Source organism: Nicotiana sylvestris, chromosome 6 (genome assembly GCF_000393655.2).
Source record: "Nicotiana sylvestris chromosome 6, ASM39365v2, whole genome shotgun sequence".
NCBI classification, from domain to species: domain Eukaryota; kingdom Viridiplantae; phylum Streptophyta; class Magnoliopsida; order Solanales; family Solanaceae; genus Nicotiana; species Nicotiana sylvestris.
The window spans coordinates 47,195,619-47,216,119 of NC_091062.1; the positions used below are offsets into that span (position 1 = coordinate 47,195,619).

At 36.6% G+C, this 20,501-nt stretch overlaps 3 protein-coding genes across 10 annotated transcripts in view; 2 read left to right on the forward strand and 1 right to left on the reverse strand.

Annotated features, from left to right (window-relative positions):
• The first annotated feature begins 2,213 nt into the window (after positions 1 to 2,213).
• On the forward strand, positions 2,214 to 9,479 carry LOC104248227 (dihydrolipoyllysine-residue succinyltransferase component of 2-oxoglutarate dehydrogenase complex 1, mitochondrial-like). 3 transcript variants are annotated; one of them, XM_009804447.2, is made up of 15 exons: positions 2,214 to 2,283; positions 2,553 to 2,609; positions 2,717 to 2,791; positions 3,600 to 3,660; positions 3,742 to 3,769; positions 5,091 to 5,161; positions 6,281 to 6,355; positions 6,469 to 6,524; positions 6,619 to 6,663; positions 6,767 to 7,051; positions 7,540 to 7,634; positions 8,204 to 8,294; positions 8,419 to 8,529; positions 8,692 to 8,886; positions 8,971 to 9,479. In XM_009804447.2, the coding sequence occupies exons 2-15, from the start codon at positions 2,574 to 2,576 to the stop codon at positions 9,160 to 9,162; spliced, it is 1,416 nt and encodes a 471-aa protein (XP_009802749.1). In that variant the 5' UTR covers positions 2,214 to 2,283; positions 2,553 to 2,573; the 3' UTR covers positions 9,163 to 9,479. The 3 variants fall into 3 exon arrangements, with proteins under 3 accessions (XP_009802749.1, XP_009802746.1, XP_009802748.1); XM_009804444.2 differs by having other exon boundaries at positions 2,235 to 2,445; XM_009804446.2 differs by having other exon boundaries at positions 2,271 to 2,301.
• A 2,799-nt stretch (positions 9,480 to 12,278) lies between these two features.
• Positions 12,279 to 13,172, forward strand: LOC104248228 (uncharacterized). Its single transcript, XM_009804448.2, has 2 exons — positions 12,279 to 12,471; positions 13,018 to 13,172. The coding sequence occupies exons 1-2, from the start codon at positions 12,279 to 12,281 to the stop codon at positions 13,170 to 13,172; spliced, it is 348 nt and encodes a 115-aa protein (XP_009802750.2).
• A 1,542-nt stretch (positions 13,173 to 14,714) lies between these two features.
• The window catches only part of LOC104248229 (uncharacterized), a 57,368-nt gene continuing 51,581 nt past the window's right edge, over positions 14,715 to 20,501 (reverse strand). For all 6 annotated transcript variants that reach the window (XM_070150045.1, XM_070150046.1, XM_070150047.1 and 3 more), the window contains 5 exons: positions 19,710 to 19,776; positions 19,531 to 19,630; positions 15,515 to 15,631; positions 15,369 to 15,425; positions 14,715 to 15,117 (listed from right to left, as the gene is read on the reverse strand). In XM_070150045.1, the coding sequence (XP_070006146.1) occupies positions 14,941 to 15,117; positions 15,369 to 15,425; positions 15,515 to 15,631; positions 19,531 to 19,630; positions 19,710 to 19,776 (518 nt within the window). In that variant the 3' untranslated portion in view covers positions 14,715 to 14,940. The remainder of the gene's footprint in view (positions 15,118 to 15,368; positions 15,426 to 15,514; positions 15,632 to 19,530; positions 19,631 to 19,709; positions 19,777 to 20,501) is intronic.

Sequence of the window (20,501 nt, forward strand, 5' to 3'; positions counted from 1 at the left end):
GTAATTGAATATGTATTCTGGTGTTCCCGGACTCTGCTCAAGCTTCCATTCAACAACTGTCCCGGGGTTAAAGTGCTGCAGTGCGGCCATGTACTTTAGCAGAGATGCAAATGACTTATCCCAATTACCGTAGACAATTTCAAATGCACGTTTGCGCCCGAGAAATGCCTTTCTTTTCGTAATGGTATGGCCATATTCCTGGTGGACTGATGTAATGCACTCTTTGATTGTATACCTTATGGATGCTTCGAGGTGCGGAATAAGTACAAGAGATATCAAGTCAATATCCAAGTTGAAGTGATTACCGTTGAATGTGTCCATTTCGCATGTGTGGGTGGGAATATATTTACCCACTTTCCACATACCTGTCTTCTTCTTGGTCGCACGCAACATCCAATTACATGGCCAAAACCACCTGCGACAAACAACCTTGTATACCATCGAACTTGACTCCCATACCTGCATCTCACGACATTCTTTTACGTTGTGCATTTTACAAGCCCTGCTTAAGCGTGCTTTATCAGGAAAAAGCATCCTCTTTGCAAGCACTGTTGGTCTAGACTCATCCCACATTGTTGTCCGGAGTTCATCAAAATCCCTTGTGAGAGCTTCCACATCCGGCACAGTTGGCAAGTTATCAATGTAAGGAATCTCCCTTGAATGAAACGACACTCCGGACTCGTACACTCTTCGTCTAGGTGAGTCTCTCTTCAAATCAGGTCCTTCCTCCTCATCCTGTTCATCACCATCCTCATGAAAAAAGGGTGTCTTGTCTCCAGATTCATCGGCATTGTTATCGTGATCACTGTTTTGTTCCTCACTCTATGCATCTGCCAGATCACGATGTAATACGTCGTTTTCCGTCAATTGAGTGAGTACAGGTGGTTCAACTTGCTCGTTTTTACTACACAACCAACAAAAATATAAGCTACTGAATTAATAAATGATATCCATATGGTTTTATATCACTTCACTTACAAGTCATAATGTGATGAAATTCCATGATGGACGTTTTCAATTAGGTGATGACTACCGGATGGGCCACTTGTAAAATTCATATCCGGCCGGTACCCCTATTAAATATATGAGCGTTAATACAAATTCAAGTACGCCAAAAATATACATAATTAACACAAATGAAAATTAAAGCTTACCACTCGTCTTGTGAATTATGGAAAGCAGGGTATAAATTATTTTCTCGTTGCTCATTCGCCGCCGGTGATAAGTTTAAATCAATGAAAACTCTTTCATCCGGAACCTGTCCGGCAAAAACTGCTCCAAAATAACCACTCGATGACTGAGGGTTATCTCTGCTACGCACAACCTCGTTTTTGGGAACGTCTTCGACCTTCACGTACATCTCCAACATTGTGATTACAAGAAATTCCCGACATTCGTCCGGATTCCTCAAAAAATCACTCAAAGTTTCATCATCGTCGATGTTAAACTCCGAGTAAAAAACAACCCCTTGCGGAGTGACGGAATACGGATATCTTCCGGTTACTTTAACTATAACTGAACGTTTCCTCACACTCAGTTTTTTGCATAATAACGATATCAATTTATTGTACTCTATTGTAAGTGGCAATTTAACATGACACTGAGCAGGTAAACTGTAGCCCACAGAATTATTCTCCATCACAACCTCACCCCCCCTCCCAATATAATGAAACTCTTATTCTACGCTCTTCAGACATAATGAAAAACTGTTGGAGAATTTAAGAACAATAAACTTTTCAACAAGAGTTAACAAATTTTTTTGGATGAATTTCTATACAATCCTAACCTCTTTATATAGGAAATGGCTAGCCGGATTTTTTTATATGTATAGCGCCAAAAACGTTGGCACTATACGCTTTTGAATTATTGAAGTCCGAAATTATTGGTGGGGCCAGGAAAATCTATTATAGCGCCACAATACCTGGCGCTATACATTAACAGTAACAAAACCGTTAATGTATAGCGCCAGGTATTGTGGCGCTATACCTGACCATGTCAGCTTTTACAGTATATCGCCATAATACCTGGCGCTATACATTAACGGTTCCGTTACTGTTAATGTATAGCGCCAGGTATTGTGGCGCTATATATAAAAATGTACCTTTTTTTTAACACCTATTTGTGTAGTTTGAGTAAAAAAAATCACATTTTGGTTCCGGACTCTATTTCTTGCGGGGACAAGTTGGCATGGCCAGTCCAATAGTCCATTCCCTCAACTCCTTCTGGAAGGCAAAAAAAGGAAGAAAAGTCGGAATAATTTTCTTTATTTGGAAATAGAAAAAGGTAGCAGCTGTGCAGGAAGTGCGAACAAGTTCTCCCTTGCGACTTTCCCTCTCTCTGTTTCCATTCTCAATCGGCGCACTTTCCCCAAACCCTTTTCTCTTTGATCTTCATTTATTCTTCAGTTCAAAACCTTTCTTCTCATCGTATTTACTTCTATATTCTGTAAGATCTACTTTATCGCCACCATCCACACACCGTCACACACACACACGCACGTATTAACAGTATTGAATTTTCTCCTAAATTTCTTTTTTTAATTGATTTAACAGCTTTAATACACCAAATCTACGATGCTGGGCGTTTTAAGGCGCAAAGCTTCTGCTTCGGTACAATTCCTCATTTAGCCTTTTTTTTCTTTTTAGTTTGCATACTTTGTATTGGACTTTAAGATGAGTAAAATTAATATAACGAAATTTGTTCTTTTATTGGATAGTGTTTAGGGGAAAATCTGCATGTGATTCGCACTGCAGCTTCTACATCAAGAATTCCCTCTGCCGCATCAGAAAAGGTAATGACTATTTGATTTTCTGTGTATAGGAGGTCAATTTTATGTTAACACAATTATTTTGCACATTTACGTCCGAGCTGTGACTTTTGGTCAGTTTTAAGATAAATACATTATTGAGCAGGGGTGGAGGTAGCGTTAATGTTATGGGTTCATCCAAACCCACTAGCTTTGGCCTCGAACCTTGTATATGTAAGTTCACTAGATAAGTACAAATAATAAATTCTTTCAGACGTATGTAAATCAAATGGACTGGTAGAATTGCTAACTTGAACCGTAAAGTTCAAATCCTGGATCTGCCTATGTTATTGAGCTATTAGGTTAAAGTATAGTGTATCTTGGTTAATGAAATGAAAGCAGTCTTTTGTCTTGAATATGAGGTTATTCGAGCAGGGAGTAGTGTTCATCAAATTGCCGTTTCCCTTTAATTTAGTAATTTTGAAGGTTGTTGTGCTAATTAGGCATATTTTGTGTCGAATTGTATGATATCCAGTCCGTGGATCTCACCTACTGTTTATTACCATGTTTTTTTTTTTTGCGATTTCTCCTTATACACTGGGATGTGCCAAAATTTATGCTTTGATTGCTTTTGAAAGACTATGTTCTGAATTAGTTAGGTCTTAGAATTCATGATATAATATTTGAAATAAACTATCTGATAGTTATCCAGACTCTTATCTTTTTTGTCCTCTAATTGGGGGATGTTAGTTGTCTTTTTTTATTTGGAGACTCTGCTCTTTTATGTTTTGTCTTCATATGCTTTGTTTTTTTTCGAGATTTTAGGCATAACATACTTCACACATGTCAACAGATAATACTTATTCCTAGACAATGTGGTCGTGCTCGGAATTTCAGTCACCGTGTTTTACCTGGTAATTGTGCTGGCTCAATCACAAATTTCAACATATTCATTTCACATTGCGATGGTTATTAACTCCTAAATTTCGATACAGGATACTCAACGAACTTGAGGCCAGAAAGGTTAGTGATCAGTTTCATTACTAGTACACTTTCTGTTTTTGTGTAAAGGTGTATAGCATGAAAAGATGCACCATACTCTTACCCCGATTAGCCTTTGCATTTTGCCCTCCTCGTAGGACACCCTGCTTTAGTTCAATATTTGGAGGTGAAACCAACTGTTGTTTTTTATATTTGCATATCTTAGGCTCCTGGTTAAGTATTGCTATTAGACATACGGCTTGGTCACTATTTTTCGTCATTATGCTTTACGGGAAGAAGAGACATTTTTGGCAGCTGGCTTTGTCCCTTCTTGTACTTGAATGAGAAATTAAGAGCCAAAGCAGTGCGAGAAAGATAGTATGTTCGTTTATGCAAGAGAGATAAAGGTCTACATGTTTCTATACATGATATATAAGTGAAACACCACCCATTCCCAAATTATATGATACAATTCAGCTGCCTATAAATTAATGAATCGAATGACTTACATTAACATTCAAATTGTGGTTAGAAGAGTATATTATGATTGTTGAAGATTGATAAGGAGATCATCACATCATGATCTAGATTTGCATCTTAATGAAAGTGAATTTGATACTTGTAAAAGGTGTGAATTATTTTTTGTGCCAGAAACTTTTTGGGACATCCATAGGTGGAACTTTGTCATACAAACTAAGGATAGGGGAGATTTATGATCGTAGATCTGATAAAATAAGAAAAAAGATCTGATAAGTTCATATGCTCAAAGAAGTCTTTGTACCCCCAAAAAGGTGGATCTTAAAGAATTAAACTAATCTGCTTGTTTTTTCTTCTTATGTGTATGCATGTGTACATATATTAAATATATTTTCAGCAGTGACCTACCTATATCAATAACACATCCCTGACCACAAAAATGGATTAGTTTAGTTTTGGCATCCGACAATCTCATTTCTCATCTCATTTTTCTTTTATAGTCTTAAGGTCATTTTTGAATTGTAGTGTGAAGAAAGAAAAAACAAAATAAATCACTAGTAATTAGTTTCTCAGTAAAAGCTCCACCTTATGCAGTAAAATAACTTAAATCATATTTATCTTTTATCTCATTTTCTTCACCAACTGTATAACCAGAGATGAGATAATGCGCCTTTATGTGTGCGGTTTAGTGTTGCCACCAATATCTAGTCAAGATTAATCCTTTCTTTCTTATGTTGCACCCTGTTCTGTTTGTTGGCTTTAATTGGTGGATGTTAGTGAGTAAAGAATAAGAGAGTTGATGATTTTGGTACATTCTGCTGCTTCTTCCACTTTTCTTTTTCCCCACTTTTCTGGCGGTCCATTTGAATTATATCATTTTCTGCAGGGGAGCTGTGGCCAATCATCACTCAAGTCTCACGCTACAGATTTGCAGCAGGCCTTTTTGTTCAAATAGTGGTATATCTGCTTTATTAGTGATTAACCTTGTCTTGAATCTTGATACATGTGAACCTATTCATGCATCTACTAATCTCCAACATGTAACTATTGAAAATGTCATTTGGTCCATTCTGTTTTCAATGGTTTACCACGGTTCCGTCCTTTCTATTCATTAGTGCCGGACGCTATTGATGATAGGGCTGGAAAATGCTAGCTATTAATTTGCCTATTGTATCTTCTCTAGTTTTTGACACATTGTTAAAATATCTTTTTAGAGAACATACCCTTTTTTTCCGTTTTCTGTTTGTTGAGATCCTATATAGATACTAATTGAATTTTGTCGGTTCTTTTGTTGTTTTCCATTGTGATCGTTGCCATTTAACATGTTAGTTATGGTAATATCAAATTCCTATCTGGGAGTGGAAGATTAATTTGCAATTATCCGTCCAAACTCCAAAGATACTGTGCTAGTTGCTTGGAATGGTGTGAAATTAAGTACTCATTGGAAATTTACAATTGATTTATACTCCATATATTGTGTAGTAATGGATTGGTTGGATGTTTACTCTTATTCATCTTCTTGTTTCCGTTTCTAGTCTTCTTCTCAGTGCCATCCTTTTCCTTCTGTTGGACTTGGTTGTGATTAAGTATGGTTACACAAGAACATTAAAACTTTATCCCTGTTATTTTCATTATTAGTACATCAATTCGGCCATTGAATATCTTGAAGTGTGGTAATCTAAACTGGAGGAATCAGCTGTACTTATACTGCAACAATGGAGTCTGATGACGACTACCAGTGCCATGACTAGCAAGTTCATTATAGAGACATTTTTAACCTATGTATTCTGTGCATGATATGCTTTCTCTCAATTATAGTGATGAAATTGCTATTCATCACTTGTTTTCATTGTTATGTACATGAGTTACAATATTGGATATCCTACGATGTGTCAACCATTAAAGTGGAGTTGAATCATGACTATCAGTGAGATGGCTGAGAATTTTATTATAGTTAAGAGAATGTTTAAATTGCCATTTCCTTGTGCGCTTATTTGTCTCTGCAGACTGCAATGTGGCGATGCAATTACTAACATTTTGTGTTTTTGTTTTGCCTCATCTGTATTTCTGCCAAAGGCGATCTGGTTGATGCTGTTGTTCCTTTTATGGGCGAATCCATAAGTGACGGCACACTGGCTAAATTCCTGAAGAGTATGTTTTTTGTTATTTTGTCCACGATGATATTCTTTGAGGCACAACACTTGGTTTCTTTCGTCTCTCATTCTTTTTAATAATTTCTTTCATGTCTCATTCTTTTTAATTAGATCCCGGTGACAGAGTAGAAGTTGACGAGCCTATTGCTCAGATTGAAACCGATAAGGTATTTGGTTTGGAACATGTTTAACTAATTTTAATCAATCTTGTTATGGATTTCCGTGGAGGTTAATGGCTTACATGTCATCTATACTTGACAGGTGACAATTGATGTTACTAGTCCTGAAGCCGGTGTAATCCAAAAGGTAGAATATTAACACCAGTACTCCTCGTTTTGTTCCTCGGGTTTATTATACCTTTCTTATTTTGATATAAATGGATTCTGCATCTGCTTTTGAACATTTACAGTTTGTAGCTAAGGAAGGAGACACTGTGGAACCAGGCTATAAGGTTGCTATTATTTCAAAATCTGGTGAGGGTGTAGAAAGTGTAGATCATGTTGCTCCATCTGAGAAGCCATCTGAAAAAGAAGCTCCGAAGCCACCTTCTGCTGTTGAAGAGAAAAAAGAGGAAGAGATGAAACCTAAAGTTGAGACAACTCCTGTCAAGGAGAAGTCTAAGGAAACTTCACCACCTCCTCCTAAGCGCTCTGCTACAGAACCCCAACTTCCCCCTAAAGAGCGGGAAAGACGAGTGAGTCCCTTAAACTTTTGAAAGCTTATTGTCACGACCCGTGTTATTAAAATCCATGCCTTGTAGCTTAAAGAACTATGTGTAAGCAAGGCGTTATCACTTTGGTAGCAAAACTTTACGCTTCTGGAAAGTGTGTTCTTCAAATGATGATGCCAAAGTGAATCCAACCAGAAGCGGTTAAATATTTGAATCTCAACTTTGAGGAGTCGGGTTAATATTAGCATTATTGTATATTGGATGCTAAATCAGTTATTTTAATTATATCATAGTACTAGATTCATATGTGATCGGTATTTTCTAATCTTTCTGTAAATTGTGTGCTTCACTTCAAAGAAGCATGCACTTCACTTCTCCCTTTTCTTTTCAAGTCTTGTGGACTTTGTCACTTTTTCCACTTTTCGTTTTAAGAAGCACTATTCACGACATTATTTATTTGAGCATTTGTCGCAATTGCTATGTAGCAACATCTGAATCTTCTTTGATGATAGGTTCCCATGACGAGGCTCAGGAAAAGAGTTGCTACCCGCTTGAAAGATTCTCAGAACACATTTGCATTGTTGACTACATTCAATGAAGTTGATATGTAAGTTTGGATTGTAATTTTGATAAACAATTAATGAGTGTCTTTGTCGTATGTTATATGCTTAATCCTAGTGCTATCAGAAAGATAGAAGTCCTCTGATACCATGATAAGAAGTCCTCTGATACCATGATCTATGTTACATGGATTCATCAATGGGTGCATATTCAGTATGTGTGTGGAAGCATCCGGTTCCGGCATGCTAATGTTTGCCAACGTCTAATGTATTTTGAAGAATCCACGCGAAATACCCACACCCATGTTACACCCGTTCGACATGGGTACATCAAGGAACATGAAGGATCCTTGTAACGCGGTCCCTTTGATGACTAAAATTGGTTTAGTTGCCTTCCAAATAATAGTACTTATCTTTCTTTTTGATGAATTTTTCAGATAGCAAGTGACCTTTGAGGTTATAACTTTAGTTTCTTTCTCAAGTTGATATCCTGGATGCAAATTTGTTTCTGTTCTAATCCATTAGAGGTGTACGAGGCATTGTCATAGCCCATGAAGTGTTTGTTAGGCACCATTGTATTAGTTGTATTCATTTTCTCCAATCTTGGTTGTTGCAGGACAAATTTGATGAAGCTCCGATCTGATTACAAAGATGCATTTGTTGAAAAGCACGGAGTGAAGTTAGGACTGATGTCTGGATTTGTGAAAGTATGAGAAGCATCAATGTCAATACTTTTTCTTTTTACATATTGGTTGACAAATTCTGACGAAAAACATCTATTACTTGTCCCAACAAAAAAACTCTGACGAAAAGGATTATACGAAATTTCAGGCAGCAGTTAGTGCACTCCAGAATCAACCTATAGTTAATGCAGTTATTGATGGCGATGATATCATATATCGGGACTATGTAGACATCAGTATAGCTGTTGGTACCCCAAAGGTAGGCCCACCCTTCCCTTGCCTCGATATTTTGAATATTATAGACAGTTCATGGAAAATCTGTAATCTGATTTCTCAATCTTGTCCTTCTATCTGCTTTTGGGAATCTACTCTTTTGAGTTTATTGTCAATGTTTTCCAACTTTCTTTTTTCAAATTAATAGGGTCTGGTCGTCCCTGTTCTCCGCAATGCTGAGAAGATGAATTTTGCTGAGATAGAGAAGACAATAAACGGACTCGCTAAGAAGGCAACTAATGGGACCATCTCAATTGATGAAATGGCTGGAGGGTCATTCACAATATCCAATGGTGGTGTGTATGGAAGTCTTCTAAGTACCCCTATCATAAATCCTCCTCAGGTATGTGTCCTTGTTGAGACATAGAAGGGTAGCAATTTCTCGTGGAGTGATCTCACCATTTAAGTTTGTTGCTTGATTTTGTAGTCGGCTATTTTGGGAATGCACTCAATTGTGAATCGCCCAATGGTTGTTGGAGGCAACGTTGTGTCAAGACCAATGATGTACATTGCGCTGACATATGACCATAGGCTGATTGATGGAAGAGAGGCAGTGTACTTTCTGAGAAGGATTAAAGATGTGGTTGAAGATCCACGTCGCCTACTCCTTGATGTTTGAAGATATACAACCATCTCTTGCTTTTGATTGACTGTTCATGGTATACCTGAGTGTACACTCAAGCTTAAAACCAGAATAAACATGACAATGTCACAGTTTTGGAGGCCTTGAACATTGTTTTTTCCCCTGATTATTTAATATGCTGCAACCATCTATACTTGAGATGTGCAAATAGAGCTATGTTGCAATTCAATCTTTCCCTTCCCTGATTCACTTTTTCCACAACTCTTTACTTTTGACAGGATGCTGAAAAAGGATTATTTCTTGTTTATATTTCACCAACTTGAACTGTTTTTATACATTTCAGTTTCATGTTATGCATTTGCTCCTGTCCTCTGGATTTGTGGCAATACCTTTCGTAGAACTGCACGGGTAGCCCAATTGGATTCACACCTGTGTTTTTAGATTTATCTACCGTGGCCTCTATTTTCCGGATACATCTCTTGACCTAATTAGAGTAATGCGTTCTTTCAGTACTGTGGTTAGTCCCATAATCATGTCCCATAATCTGTCATGCATTATTGCTATAAAATATAAAAAGGTTGTCTTGCTCTTGATGTAATTGTGTCTCTCTTGTCATTCCTCCTAATTGCATGTGAGAAGGAATGGAAGAGTTTACAAGATATGGAGACATTAGGAATCTTATGCAGGTTGGATGCACATGGCCTTCAATGCTTAAAGGCTCGGTATAAAGCTTTGTGGTCTTTCTTTTGCAGATAGCAGGGATCAAATTAAGAGGACAAATTCCCTAGTCTTGTTTGCTTCTGAAGCGACTAAGATGTATATTCCCTTAGAGCCACGTTGTCTTGTTTTGATCTGTCATTTTTTGAATCAACTAACCCTTTTGACTGAACCTTAATATTATTATTATTTTTTTTAATAAAGGAAAGAAGGCTCGTAAGTTATCCCAAAAAGAATATCAAGTTTATAAACAGTCAGACGAACGGCTAGTGCCACCTTTTTTTTTTTTGGTATCGAAGAAATCATAAGCCGCAGGGATAGATTCCTTCGTTTTCGTTGGTAGGGCTAGAGAAGGGAATAACAATTGGGTAAAATTTTCATGTGGCGCCTAATTTTGTGCTATCCATTGAATTGGGCGAATTGCAGCAATAGCCCCTTTAAAGCCCGATATTTAAATATACCCACAATTTACAATGTATTTAAAGATTAGCTAATGCACCCAAGCTTCAAGACTAAGTATCCTAAATTTGGAAATTCAGGACTTAGTGTCCTGAATTTTTGAGCTGTTAATTTGAAATTCAGGACTAAGTGTCCTGAATTGCTGAACTAATTTAAAATTCAGGACATAAGATTCGAATTCAGGACACAATTTTCGAACTTTGGGACACGATGTCCTGAAGTTTGAATTTTGAGGTTTAAACTCTAGGACGTTGTGTCCTGAAGTTTTAGCGAAATTGGCTAATCTTTAAATACATTGTAAAGTGTAGATATATTTAAAAAAACATGCTTAAAAGTGGCTACTTGGTGTCATTTCCACCATTGAATTTGTACTCATTTTCTAAAAAAGTTTAAGCGATACCCAATTTTTTGGTAAATACAGATACATACATTTTTCCCTTCTTCTTTGCTGTTGCTTTCTTCTTTTTTGTGCTTAGAGTTTTTTCTTCTTCTTAGTTGCAAAATGAGTTTGTTAAATTTATTGTTGTTGTTGTTTTGACAATTTGATAATTGAGGTTTGTTCTTTATAATATTTAAAAGTCATGTTTCAAATTTGAGTTCATTTGGAGTAGATTTAGGTGTTGAATCGTGTGTTGAATAGTAGAAATTCGAAGAACAAGTTTATGTTTCAGAACTTAAGATTCAAATTTCTGAAGTTGCATGTGAAAGATAGAAGAATTTCAGATTTAATTTATGAAGTTGCATTGAAGATATTAGACTCAAATCCGAACCGGTACACTTTGCAAGAATATGTACAATGAAGGTATAAATTTTTAATTGCCCCAAAAGTGGGTACATATAAAAATGCCCCTGAAATTGGTGCAAACACTAAATTGTGTATTCGGCGTGTTTCGTATTGTTAAAGTGCCAAATGTAGGAGTGTCAAATTAGCATGATTTATGTTATCCCTTTATGTTACTCCCTCAAAATTTGACGAGTTGGAAGAGCCTGTTAATCGAGGGGGCATCATAATGGGTTAAACTCGACATTTAGGCTTGCGCTAAATTGAGCTGGAAGAGTCGAAACAAATTGATTCTTGATTCGTTATTTTGGGCTAAAATAGTTAAATCGTCTAAAATAAATATATGAATAAACAATAGAATATATAGAAAGAGAATTGTTTTTAATCTAATTGCACGAAGAAATTATTTTAGAAGTAGTTCTAAGTTAAGCATGACCCACAATTTGACTCATATTTATTTGAACATATTTGGATACCATTATCAAGGAATGTGATAGGATGGATGATCTCTCCGCCTTTAATTAGGATCTCGAGTTTGAGCCTAAAAATATAAAAACTACTCTTGTAAGGAGTTATTTCCTAATAAAACTTACACAAATGAATGCGTTTATTTAAAGGAAAAAAACATATTTCAATCCACAAGTTAAATCATAATCCATACTTTTACTTAATCTGTTTTGACCCGCCAGACCACCTCGTCCATTTGGCACCCCAACCAAATTTTGCACATAGGATTTGTGTAAGGCAAAAAAAGGTTTCCATTTCCCATTGGATTTAAGGTTTCGATTCCGTAGTTGAAAGGGATCGAAGTATTTTGCAATTTGGGGCGGCAATCCAAACAAGAATTCCCCTTTGACGTGTTCACGGGTTCAATAAAAGAAGCCTCCATTTACGTGCCACCACACACATTCCTGAACCAAACTACAAGTAAATCAGTTGGAAACCACAAGCATTTTCCTTTGTTCTTTCCTACTTCTTAGTCCCTAAGCATTTTCCTTTGTTACTAGCACGCTTTTAGAGTTGAGTTAAATATTTTCCTTTACCTCACTAATAATTCATCACAACAACAACCAAAAGTTGTGTTTTTTGAACATTCAACGACAATATGATTCAACCGTTATTCGCACTTGTATTTTTTGAAGTGGCAGTGGTATTGATCCTCGTATTCCGAACCCCTTTAAGAAAACCTGTTTTGATGGCATTGGATAGATCAAAACAAGGGAGGGGACCTGTCATAGTAAAGAGTGCTGGTGGAACCTTATTTGTGGTTTTAGTCTCAATCTTGTTCAATGTCACTATTATTCAGAACCGTGCCACGGAATCTGGCACTGTCAATCCAACTGATCAAGTTCTATTGGCTAATCACCTCCTAGAAGCGTCACTCTTGGGTGAATCTCGTGTACCTCTACATCTTTTATGTTATAATTTCTGTCACATTATATTTGGCAGAAAAAGATCTATTTAAACTTTATAAATTAGCCGGATAGAGTTTTAACCATGGCTCATACATAATACATAACCAACATAATGCTTATACATAACACATCCATTACCTGATAAAACAAAAAAAAAAAAAAATCTGTAAAAAATATTATCAACTGTAATGGAAACCCTCAAATCCAGAGCTTATGATCTTAAAGTTCCAACCCAATTACAACGATGCACTTCTTAGTACGTTTTCTTAGTCCAATATTTTCTAAGAGTTTTTTTTTTGTCTAATAGAAAATATAGAGAACTTCTAATATTTTTTTAGTGAAACAAATATTTTATTTAATATTAGCTTGAGATGAGTTAAAATAGAGATCCTGAAGATTTATATAACTGGCCCCAACTTACTTAGAATTGAGGCACGAAAGTAGTTTTTATGTTAATATCTTACTATATTTGGTATCTGACGTAGAATAATGTCTTTCTTTGTTCTGGTGTACATGCAGGATTTTCATTGTTTCTTGCATTGGTCATAGATAGACTTCACTACTATATAAAAGAGCTGCGTCTGCTAAGGAAGACTTTGGAGGCAGAAAAGAAAACAAAACAGAGCCGCGAGGTGGAAAATGTGACACCAAAAAGTCCGACCAAAAGTACATAGACATATGGAGGCTATATATCTAAGTTTTACCAACTATATTTTCTGTTTGTTTGATCTTTTAGGTCGTCTTTAACACGTATATTTGACATTTCCTGGTGCACGACGATGTTTTTTTTTTCCTCCAATTATTTTAAAACTCCTTTGTATTCCTAAATGTCTGATGGTGATTTGTAATTTGTTTATTCCAAGAGTATACTGTTATTTAACTGCCACTCTTGTTGTCAAACTACCAGGAAATAGAAATGGAAAGGAACCATAAAGTTTCAATGACTTGCTTGTTTGAAAATTTTCAAAAAATAGAGCATGTAAAAAGTTTTGACAGTTTGCAAACTCTATTTATTGGAGTTGTTTTTGCAAAACAAGAAAAGTTAAAACTTTTTTTTTTTTTTTTTTGTGAAGATTTCCGAACTCCATTACAAATTTTTTATTGCTATTTAGTGTTGGCAATATAGGCCTGAAAAAATATCTAGAAGAATCAATAGAGACATTTGTACCTTGTCAAAGTAAGGAACCATATCATATATGTTTGGACTAGATTCTATTTTGAGAAAGTCAAAAAAGCACCGTCTCGTTGTAAGGTTTTATATATTTGACCTTTCTCAACAGACTCCGTTGTTCCTCCTTTCAAATGATAATTATTTCCAAAACACGAAATGTGAATCAAACCCATGTTTGAATTGAAACTAAGTTTTTTAACTCTTTACAAAACGACAGTTCGCTGCAACTATCTGTTTATTTTACTAACTCGTTTCATTTGATGACATCAACATGCTACCGACTTTACAACAACAAACAACAACAACGACCCAGTGTAATCCCACAAGTGGGGTCTGGGGAGGGTAATATGTACGCAGACCTTACCCCTACCCCGAAGGGTAGAGAGGCTGTTTCCAGGAGACCCTCGGCTCAAAAAAGCAATAGGAGATGATATATTAGTACCATAAAAATGCGTAATAAAAATAACAACATATAAGAGATATGAAATATGAAATACAGGATACGAAATACTAAATACGAAATAGATGGCTGGTATAGTACCACTAGAAGGTAAAGCCCTGCATCAATAGATGACCAATGACATTCCTAGTCTAACTCCTAACTAGATAGTCTCCCTCTATTGTGCTGTAGAAATATTCACATTGTGCTGTAGAAATATTCACATTGTGCTGTAGAAATATTCACACTCTCCCCTAACGTACAACCTTAGTGCTCGACCTCCATAATTCCCTATCAAGGGCCATGTCCTCAGTAATCCTAAGTCGCGCCATGTCCTGTCTGATCACCTCTCCCCAATACTTCTTAGGTCTCCCTCTACCTCTCCGCGTGCCCACTACAGCCAGTCGCTCACACCTCCTCACCGGTGCATCAGTGCTCCTCCTCTGAATGTGCCCGAACCATCTGAGTCTTACTTCCCGCATCTCCAGCTTGGGCAAGAGAAGTAAAATTTGAGGGCATCTGACATGAATTAATTTCCTTTTTCCAACTAAATCAGAATACATATTGGTTTCCGAAGAATTAAAACTGATTGACAACACAGGCATAGAGCATAAACCAACGTACTTTTTGTGGATGTGGTATAACATATTTGAACTTTCCCATTTAAACTATAGAATACATGACCCCTGTAGTGAAGAAACCAAAGTAGAAAATATAAATGAAGATATAACTATACACATAAACAAATCGGACACCAGAAAAGCTTAAATAGTACTTATACATTTGACAGATGCCAACTTAGAACAAAAGAAGACTACAGTGACAAAGTAAGCTACACGACACTTTCGCAGAGCAGGTTATTTTCCTGCTTTTTAAGACCCTCCCCTTGAACAAGTTCACGACTATTGAGGAACTTGATAGTAGATTGAAGATATTTGTTGTCAGAAACCAAAGACAGCTTGGCAGTTTCCACCAGCTTGGAGCAAATATCAGATGCTCCTTCACATGCCTGATTAACAAGTATTCTAGGATTAAACAAGGGAACTTAGACTATTCAATTGCATCACACCTTTCAAACCTTCCAACTTTTTCACATCCATCCATAAGATATAGGACGGATTTGAAAAAGATTTCTTTTTCTATTTGGTACTGTTATCAATTCGAATGTCTTGGTTATTAGGTGCAGATTCAGATACCAAACAGGACGTGAGGTCCTTCAGTCAATAATTTCAGAAAAAAACAATAAGAACTGTGACTTACTTCGAAAGAAGATGCAATAGCATTGCAAGCATCAAGTGCAAGATTTCCACTAGCGGCCTTCAAAGAGAGTGTTCAGAATTAGCTTAACAATGGTCCCCTTATTCTTTTTCCTCTCAAGCAAGAGCAAGTGATGAGCGAGATGTTACCTGGATTGGTTCTTGTAAAACAGTATCGATTAAGCTCTGAAGAATAACCGCAGAAAATGATAGAAGCTCTTGCATATATTGTTGATCACCATAGAACAAAGAGTCATTGCCCATAACCTGGATATGTGATAAATCAATATTGAGAGGTTAAATTCACTAGGACACTTAGGAAAGAAAGAGAAAAAAATGTAGATATCAAATCAGAGGAATGAAAAACTGGTAAGATATCTTAGGTGGTTCCATTTCTAGGACAATCTTTCTCAGGTTGTGTCCATCATTTAGTAACACACAATGCCAGAAAGTGCAAGCCTTTATGCCCACAACAATATTACAATGACCTTTTCTAAACGGAAAATATATATATTTATAACTTGCATTTCATTCCAGTAAACGAAATACCCAATGTATATTTCTCATTGCACCAGTAAATAAGATGGCCACATGGAGAATGGGCTACTATGCATAAATGTCAATACACATTTTTATACTCGTGCAGCATTCATCCCACACTGCTGTAAGGGCCACTCAAGATGTTGCTGGTAGATAGCCAAATACTATCTCAGTGAGAAAAATAAAAGAAGAGAAGACTGACTTGATATATACAAGACACTTATTTTTAGGTATCAAACACAACACACATGATAACTCTCCAATGTGAGATCCCTTAAGAACTTAGTATTAACATTCCAACTCAAACACTCAACATTCTGATAGTACCTCTCTAACAGAAAATCATTCTCCTTCCTTCCCCTGCTTGCCACCCTCTCATCAGCTAGCAAGGGATGGAATCTTACAATTATTCCTCGGACATCTTTACTTTTATGCTTTAGTTTGTATTGCTTGAAAGCAAACTAAAGATTTTAACACAAGAAACTTTTTTTTTTTTTTTACATAAACACAATGGGAAGTTTGTGGCAACTAGAATGATGAAGCCTAAGTTCCTTGTGGCTTTCATTCAAAACTTTATCCTATCTACAACATAAATAAGAAACTGGCCTAAAATGATTTCGTTCTAGTGATAAACAATGAGAGAATAAACAGAAAATATGCAGTTTTGAAATATTTATTTGTTTGATGGATCAAAGTGTTTGTTAATAAGATACCAAGTTGGTGTCATACAACAGAATAAATAAATAAAATAATAAGAACATGTATTGAGCCTTTCAGCAAAACTACCAAATCATGCATACAAGACAGAGTTTCCTTTTTGTGCTAAAAATAGCGGGCAAAAGAGAACTCTAACCGCCTAACCAATTGATAAGAATCGACCTTGGGCCTAACTCAAACCCAAACCCAAACGCTAGCTTATGAGGTGAGGATTGACCAAGCCATATAAGGAGACCAAAGACCTCAAATCCCACCGATGTGGGACAACTCAACACCCCCTCACCCTCCACCCCCCGCCCAGACCTCTGGAGCGTGGACAACATAAATGGGGGCCCAACATCGGTAACAATAATTGGGATGGGCCTGACTCTGATACCATCATAAGAATGGACCTTGGGCCTAACTCAACCCCAAAAGCTAGCTTGTGAGGTGAGGATTGCCCAAGACCATATAAGAAGACCAAGATACCCATAACCCACCGATGTGGGATACAACTCAACACCAATGAACTCTCGGCTCCTTCAGAAGTCCTCTTCTCTTTCTCTCTATACTTTAATCAATTATACCTACTTATTTCTCTCCGTATTATCCACACAAAAAATAAATAAAAAAACAGGAATCTGCCATTCTTCCATACCCTCTTTATAGCTCTGAACCTGCTAATCAACATTTCTGCCACAATTCTTAGGAAAAGCCCACTTGATATAAGCATAAAATATCAAAGCCTAAAGTTCCCCCAAAAAACAAAAGTACAATATAACCCGAGGCGGATCCAAGATTTGGAGGTTCCAGGTGCAACACTTTTGTGAACATAGACATGTTGCAATTTACATGTTCCAAATAGGGTATACATTTGGTTGGTTTGATCTACTTTGGGCGTCGGTTTGGGTTACTAGTCTATATATAGACAAACCAATCGAATGAGAAAATTTAATCATTTGCTAATGGACTTCTTTTTTAAAATTTAATTAGTTTGCTAATGGACTTCTATTCTAAAATTTTTAATTATGAACAAGAAACTTTAATATATTTTATGTTTAAAGAAAAAGGAGTAGAAAAAGTCAGCAAGAACTATTAATAAAATGAAAAAAATTGGAGGAACTAATAAAGAAAAAAAGAGTCAGCAACAATTAGAGAAAAAAAGAGTATAGTTAATAGATTTAATTATATTGATTTCCAGATAGACAAATTACAAATGAGCTGATGATCCTTAAAAAGTGGTTCATCTTTTTTCAGATGTTTGAAAATTTAAAAGAGAGGATCTAGAGAGTAAGGAGAAATCAACAATTTTATTTATTTTTAGCATCGCTAGATTGTAACCCTTGGATCTTGTCCTTATGAGTTGGCACGATCGGAATGAACTGTTGGACAAAACTGGAGGAGAAGCTCCTGGAGCAAACAAAAAAGTTTTAAAAGTGTATTAGGCTGGAATCAAACTCCTGCCTCGTGGGCTGGTCATTTGGCCCTTCGCCAGTGGCACCTCACACCCTTTTCTTAATCAGGGTGCGATTTCAGCATATTCATACTATTTCTTATATAAGTACACATACATATAGGGTTTCGACCGAGGTGTGCGGGTGCCGCTGCACCCCCTCCCTCCTTGGTGGATCTGCCCTTGAATGTAACACCAGGTGGTCAGTGTCATCTCCGAGTTGTTTGCATGTTAAACAACAGCTAATGATAATACATTTTTTCCATTGTAATGCCAAAACAACATCCTATACTGCATACAACATAGAAAACTCCATCATCCTTGAAGCTCGAGATCTACATAATGATTTCCAGACGAATGTTGCTTCTACCCATTCAACAGAAACAAAACATGGTAGCATGACATCACCGCGAAGTATTTACTAGACGACCCTTTCAGAATCTAACTATCATCCGCTCCGAACTGTGTGACTTTATAACCTCTGGAAGAGTGTTTTCACCTCTTCAATTCCCAGCCCTGTAAAGGTCCTGTAAGAATACATCTCAACTCAACTGAGGCGCACCACTTTATGGACCTCTGCTAAAATGACTTTTTACTCGTAATAGAAAATAAATTTGGGAAGCCTTCTTTCACTGTGGTGTCACCACACCATATATCAAGCCAGAACCATATTCAGTATACATTTCCCATCTAGAATCCAATGAACTTTGAAAAGATCAAATTCCCTTTTATAATTCGTTTCCACATGCTTGTCGTTACACATAGTTGTCACCTCCTTAACATCCATATTAGTCACATCCATACTTCACCTAAATCACCTTCTTCCCATAGCATTCTCTTCACATGTGAATATCCATAACCATTTTCCATACAAAGAGCCCGCTCATCCTGAATGAAGTGAATCATTTCATTCAACCTATCTCATTTCTTAATCAGCTGACTTTAGAAGGAATATAATTTCTTCCTACTTCACTATAGTTGATGCATTGCACAGTAGTGACACCTATCCCTTGGTTCAGAATTCATCTCTAGTTATCACTAATGTAAATGTCAGATGAGGCTGCACTATCATGCTCTATGTCACTGCTGCCCTTATGAATGATATTCCCAAGAAGGAGAATAACCATCTTATCTGCTAAGCTGGATAACAGGATATCAATGTGCTTGACTTTAGATACCTTATAGACCTGAGCATAAGAACTAGATACTAAGATGATGATGCAATGCATCATTATGGAAAACTTCCTTGTCCAATATATTCTATATATTGCTCCAGATCTCACTATATACAAGAGTAAGGCCTAATTATAGCACCAGGTAGTTCATCTCTATAAATCATCTTTAATTGCTTTAGCACAAATGATATCCTTTTACAAGCTTAACCACATACTAACAGATTCCTTGCATGAAATACTATATATCTGAAAATTGATGTAATGTATAACCAAAATTCTTAGATATGAAACAACAGGAATACCTCATCATGTATTGAATGGTACAGGAGATTATTCTGTGATAATGCAGCAAATGTTAAGATGAGTGCACATAACACCTTCACCTTCATACTTGGCAGCATCCTGTAACACAACAATAGAACATTAATAGAGAATGGAATGCAAATGCAATAAAATAAAAGAAGAAATAAGGTTGTCTCACCATGACAAGGAGCTGAGGATGGAAAACATGTTCCTGGGGATGCTAGTGACTCCTCGTTCTATGTCACCTAGAATGAGAATCCAGGACATAAGGCAATATTGTAAAGCTCATTGGCAAGATAGTGTGATCTTCATTCTAAGATTTTTGACATCTAATATCGGAGCAAATTTGTATGTTTAACATTTTGCTTACATTGGTTAGAAAGATGTTACCAACAGGGTGGAGTCGATTTACTTCTCCACAAAATTCAGGCAGAGAATCAGTTTATGCTTTATCGAAATAACAGAAATCAGTTTATACAGTTCTTTGGACAAAGTTCCTGGGCCTTAAAGCACAATTAAAATATTTGTTCTCAATGCCAAATTAACACCCAAATTGTAGGAAATTGGATACCAACTGTGGCCAATCTTATGCAAGTGCTTATAAAGATGAGCAACAGGAACACGCTTCATCTCAAAGGGTTCCAATAATTCCACGATTAGCAACATAATTTCTGCAAAAAAAGGACTTTATATGATTGCAATAATCTTCGTCACAACAAAACCTCTATATTTGATTTCTGCTGAGTTACCAAAAGACATTTCATGATCCAACTCCGCAACTGTTTGCTTCTCCATCACTTAGTTTTAGTCACCCCTCCGATCTAGTAGTAGTCTCTCGATTGCACCGTCTTGGAAGCTAGAAGCTTTTATTTATCCCCACCAATCCTATCACCTTATAAAAGAAGGTTCTAGATAAATTCTGGCAGCCCTACCAAACAGGGAGAAATAGTCCTAGTAGCTGGAGGTTATG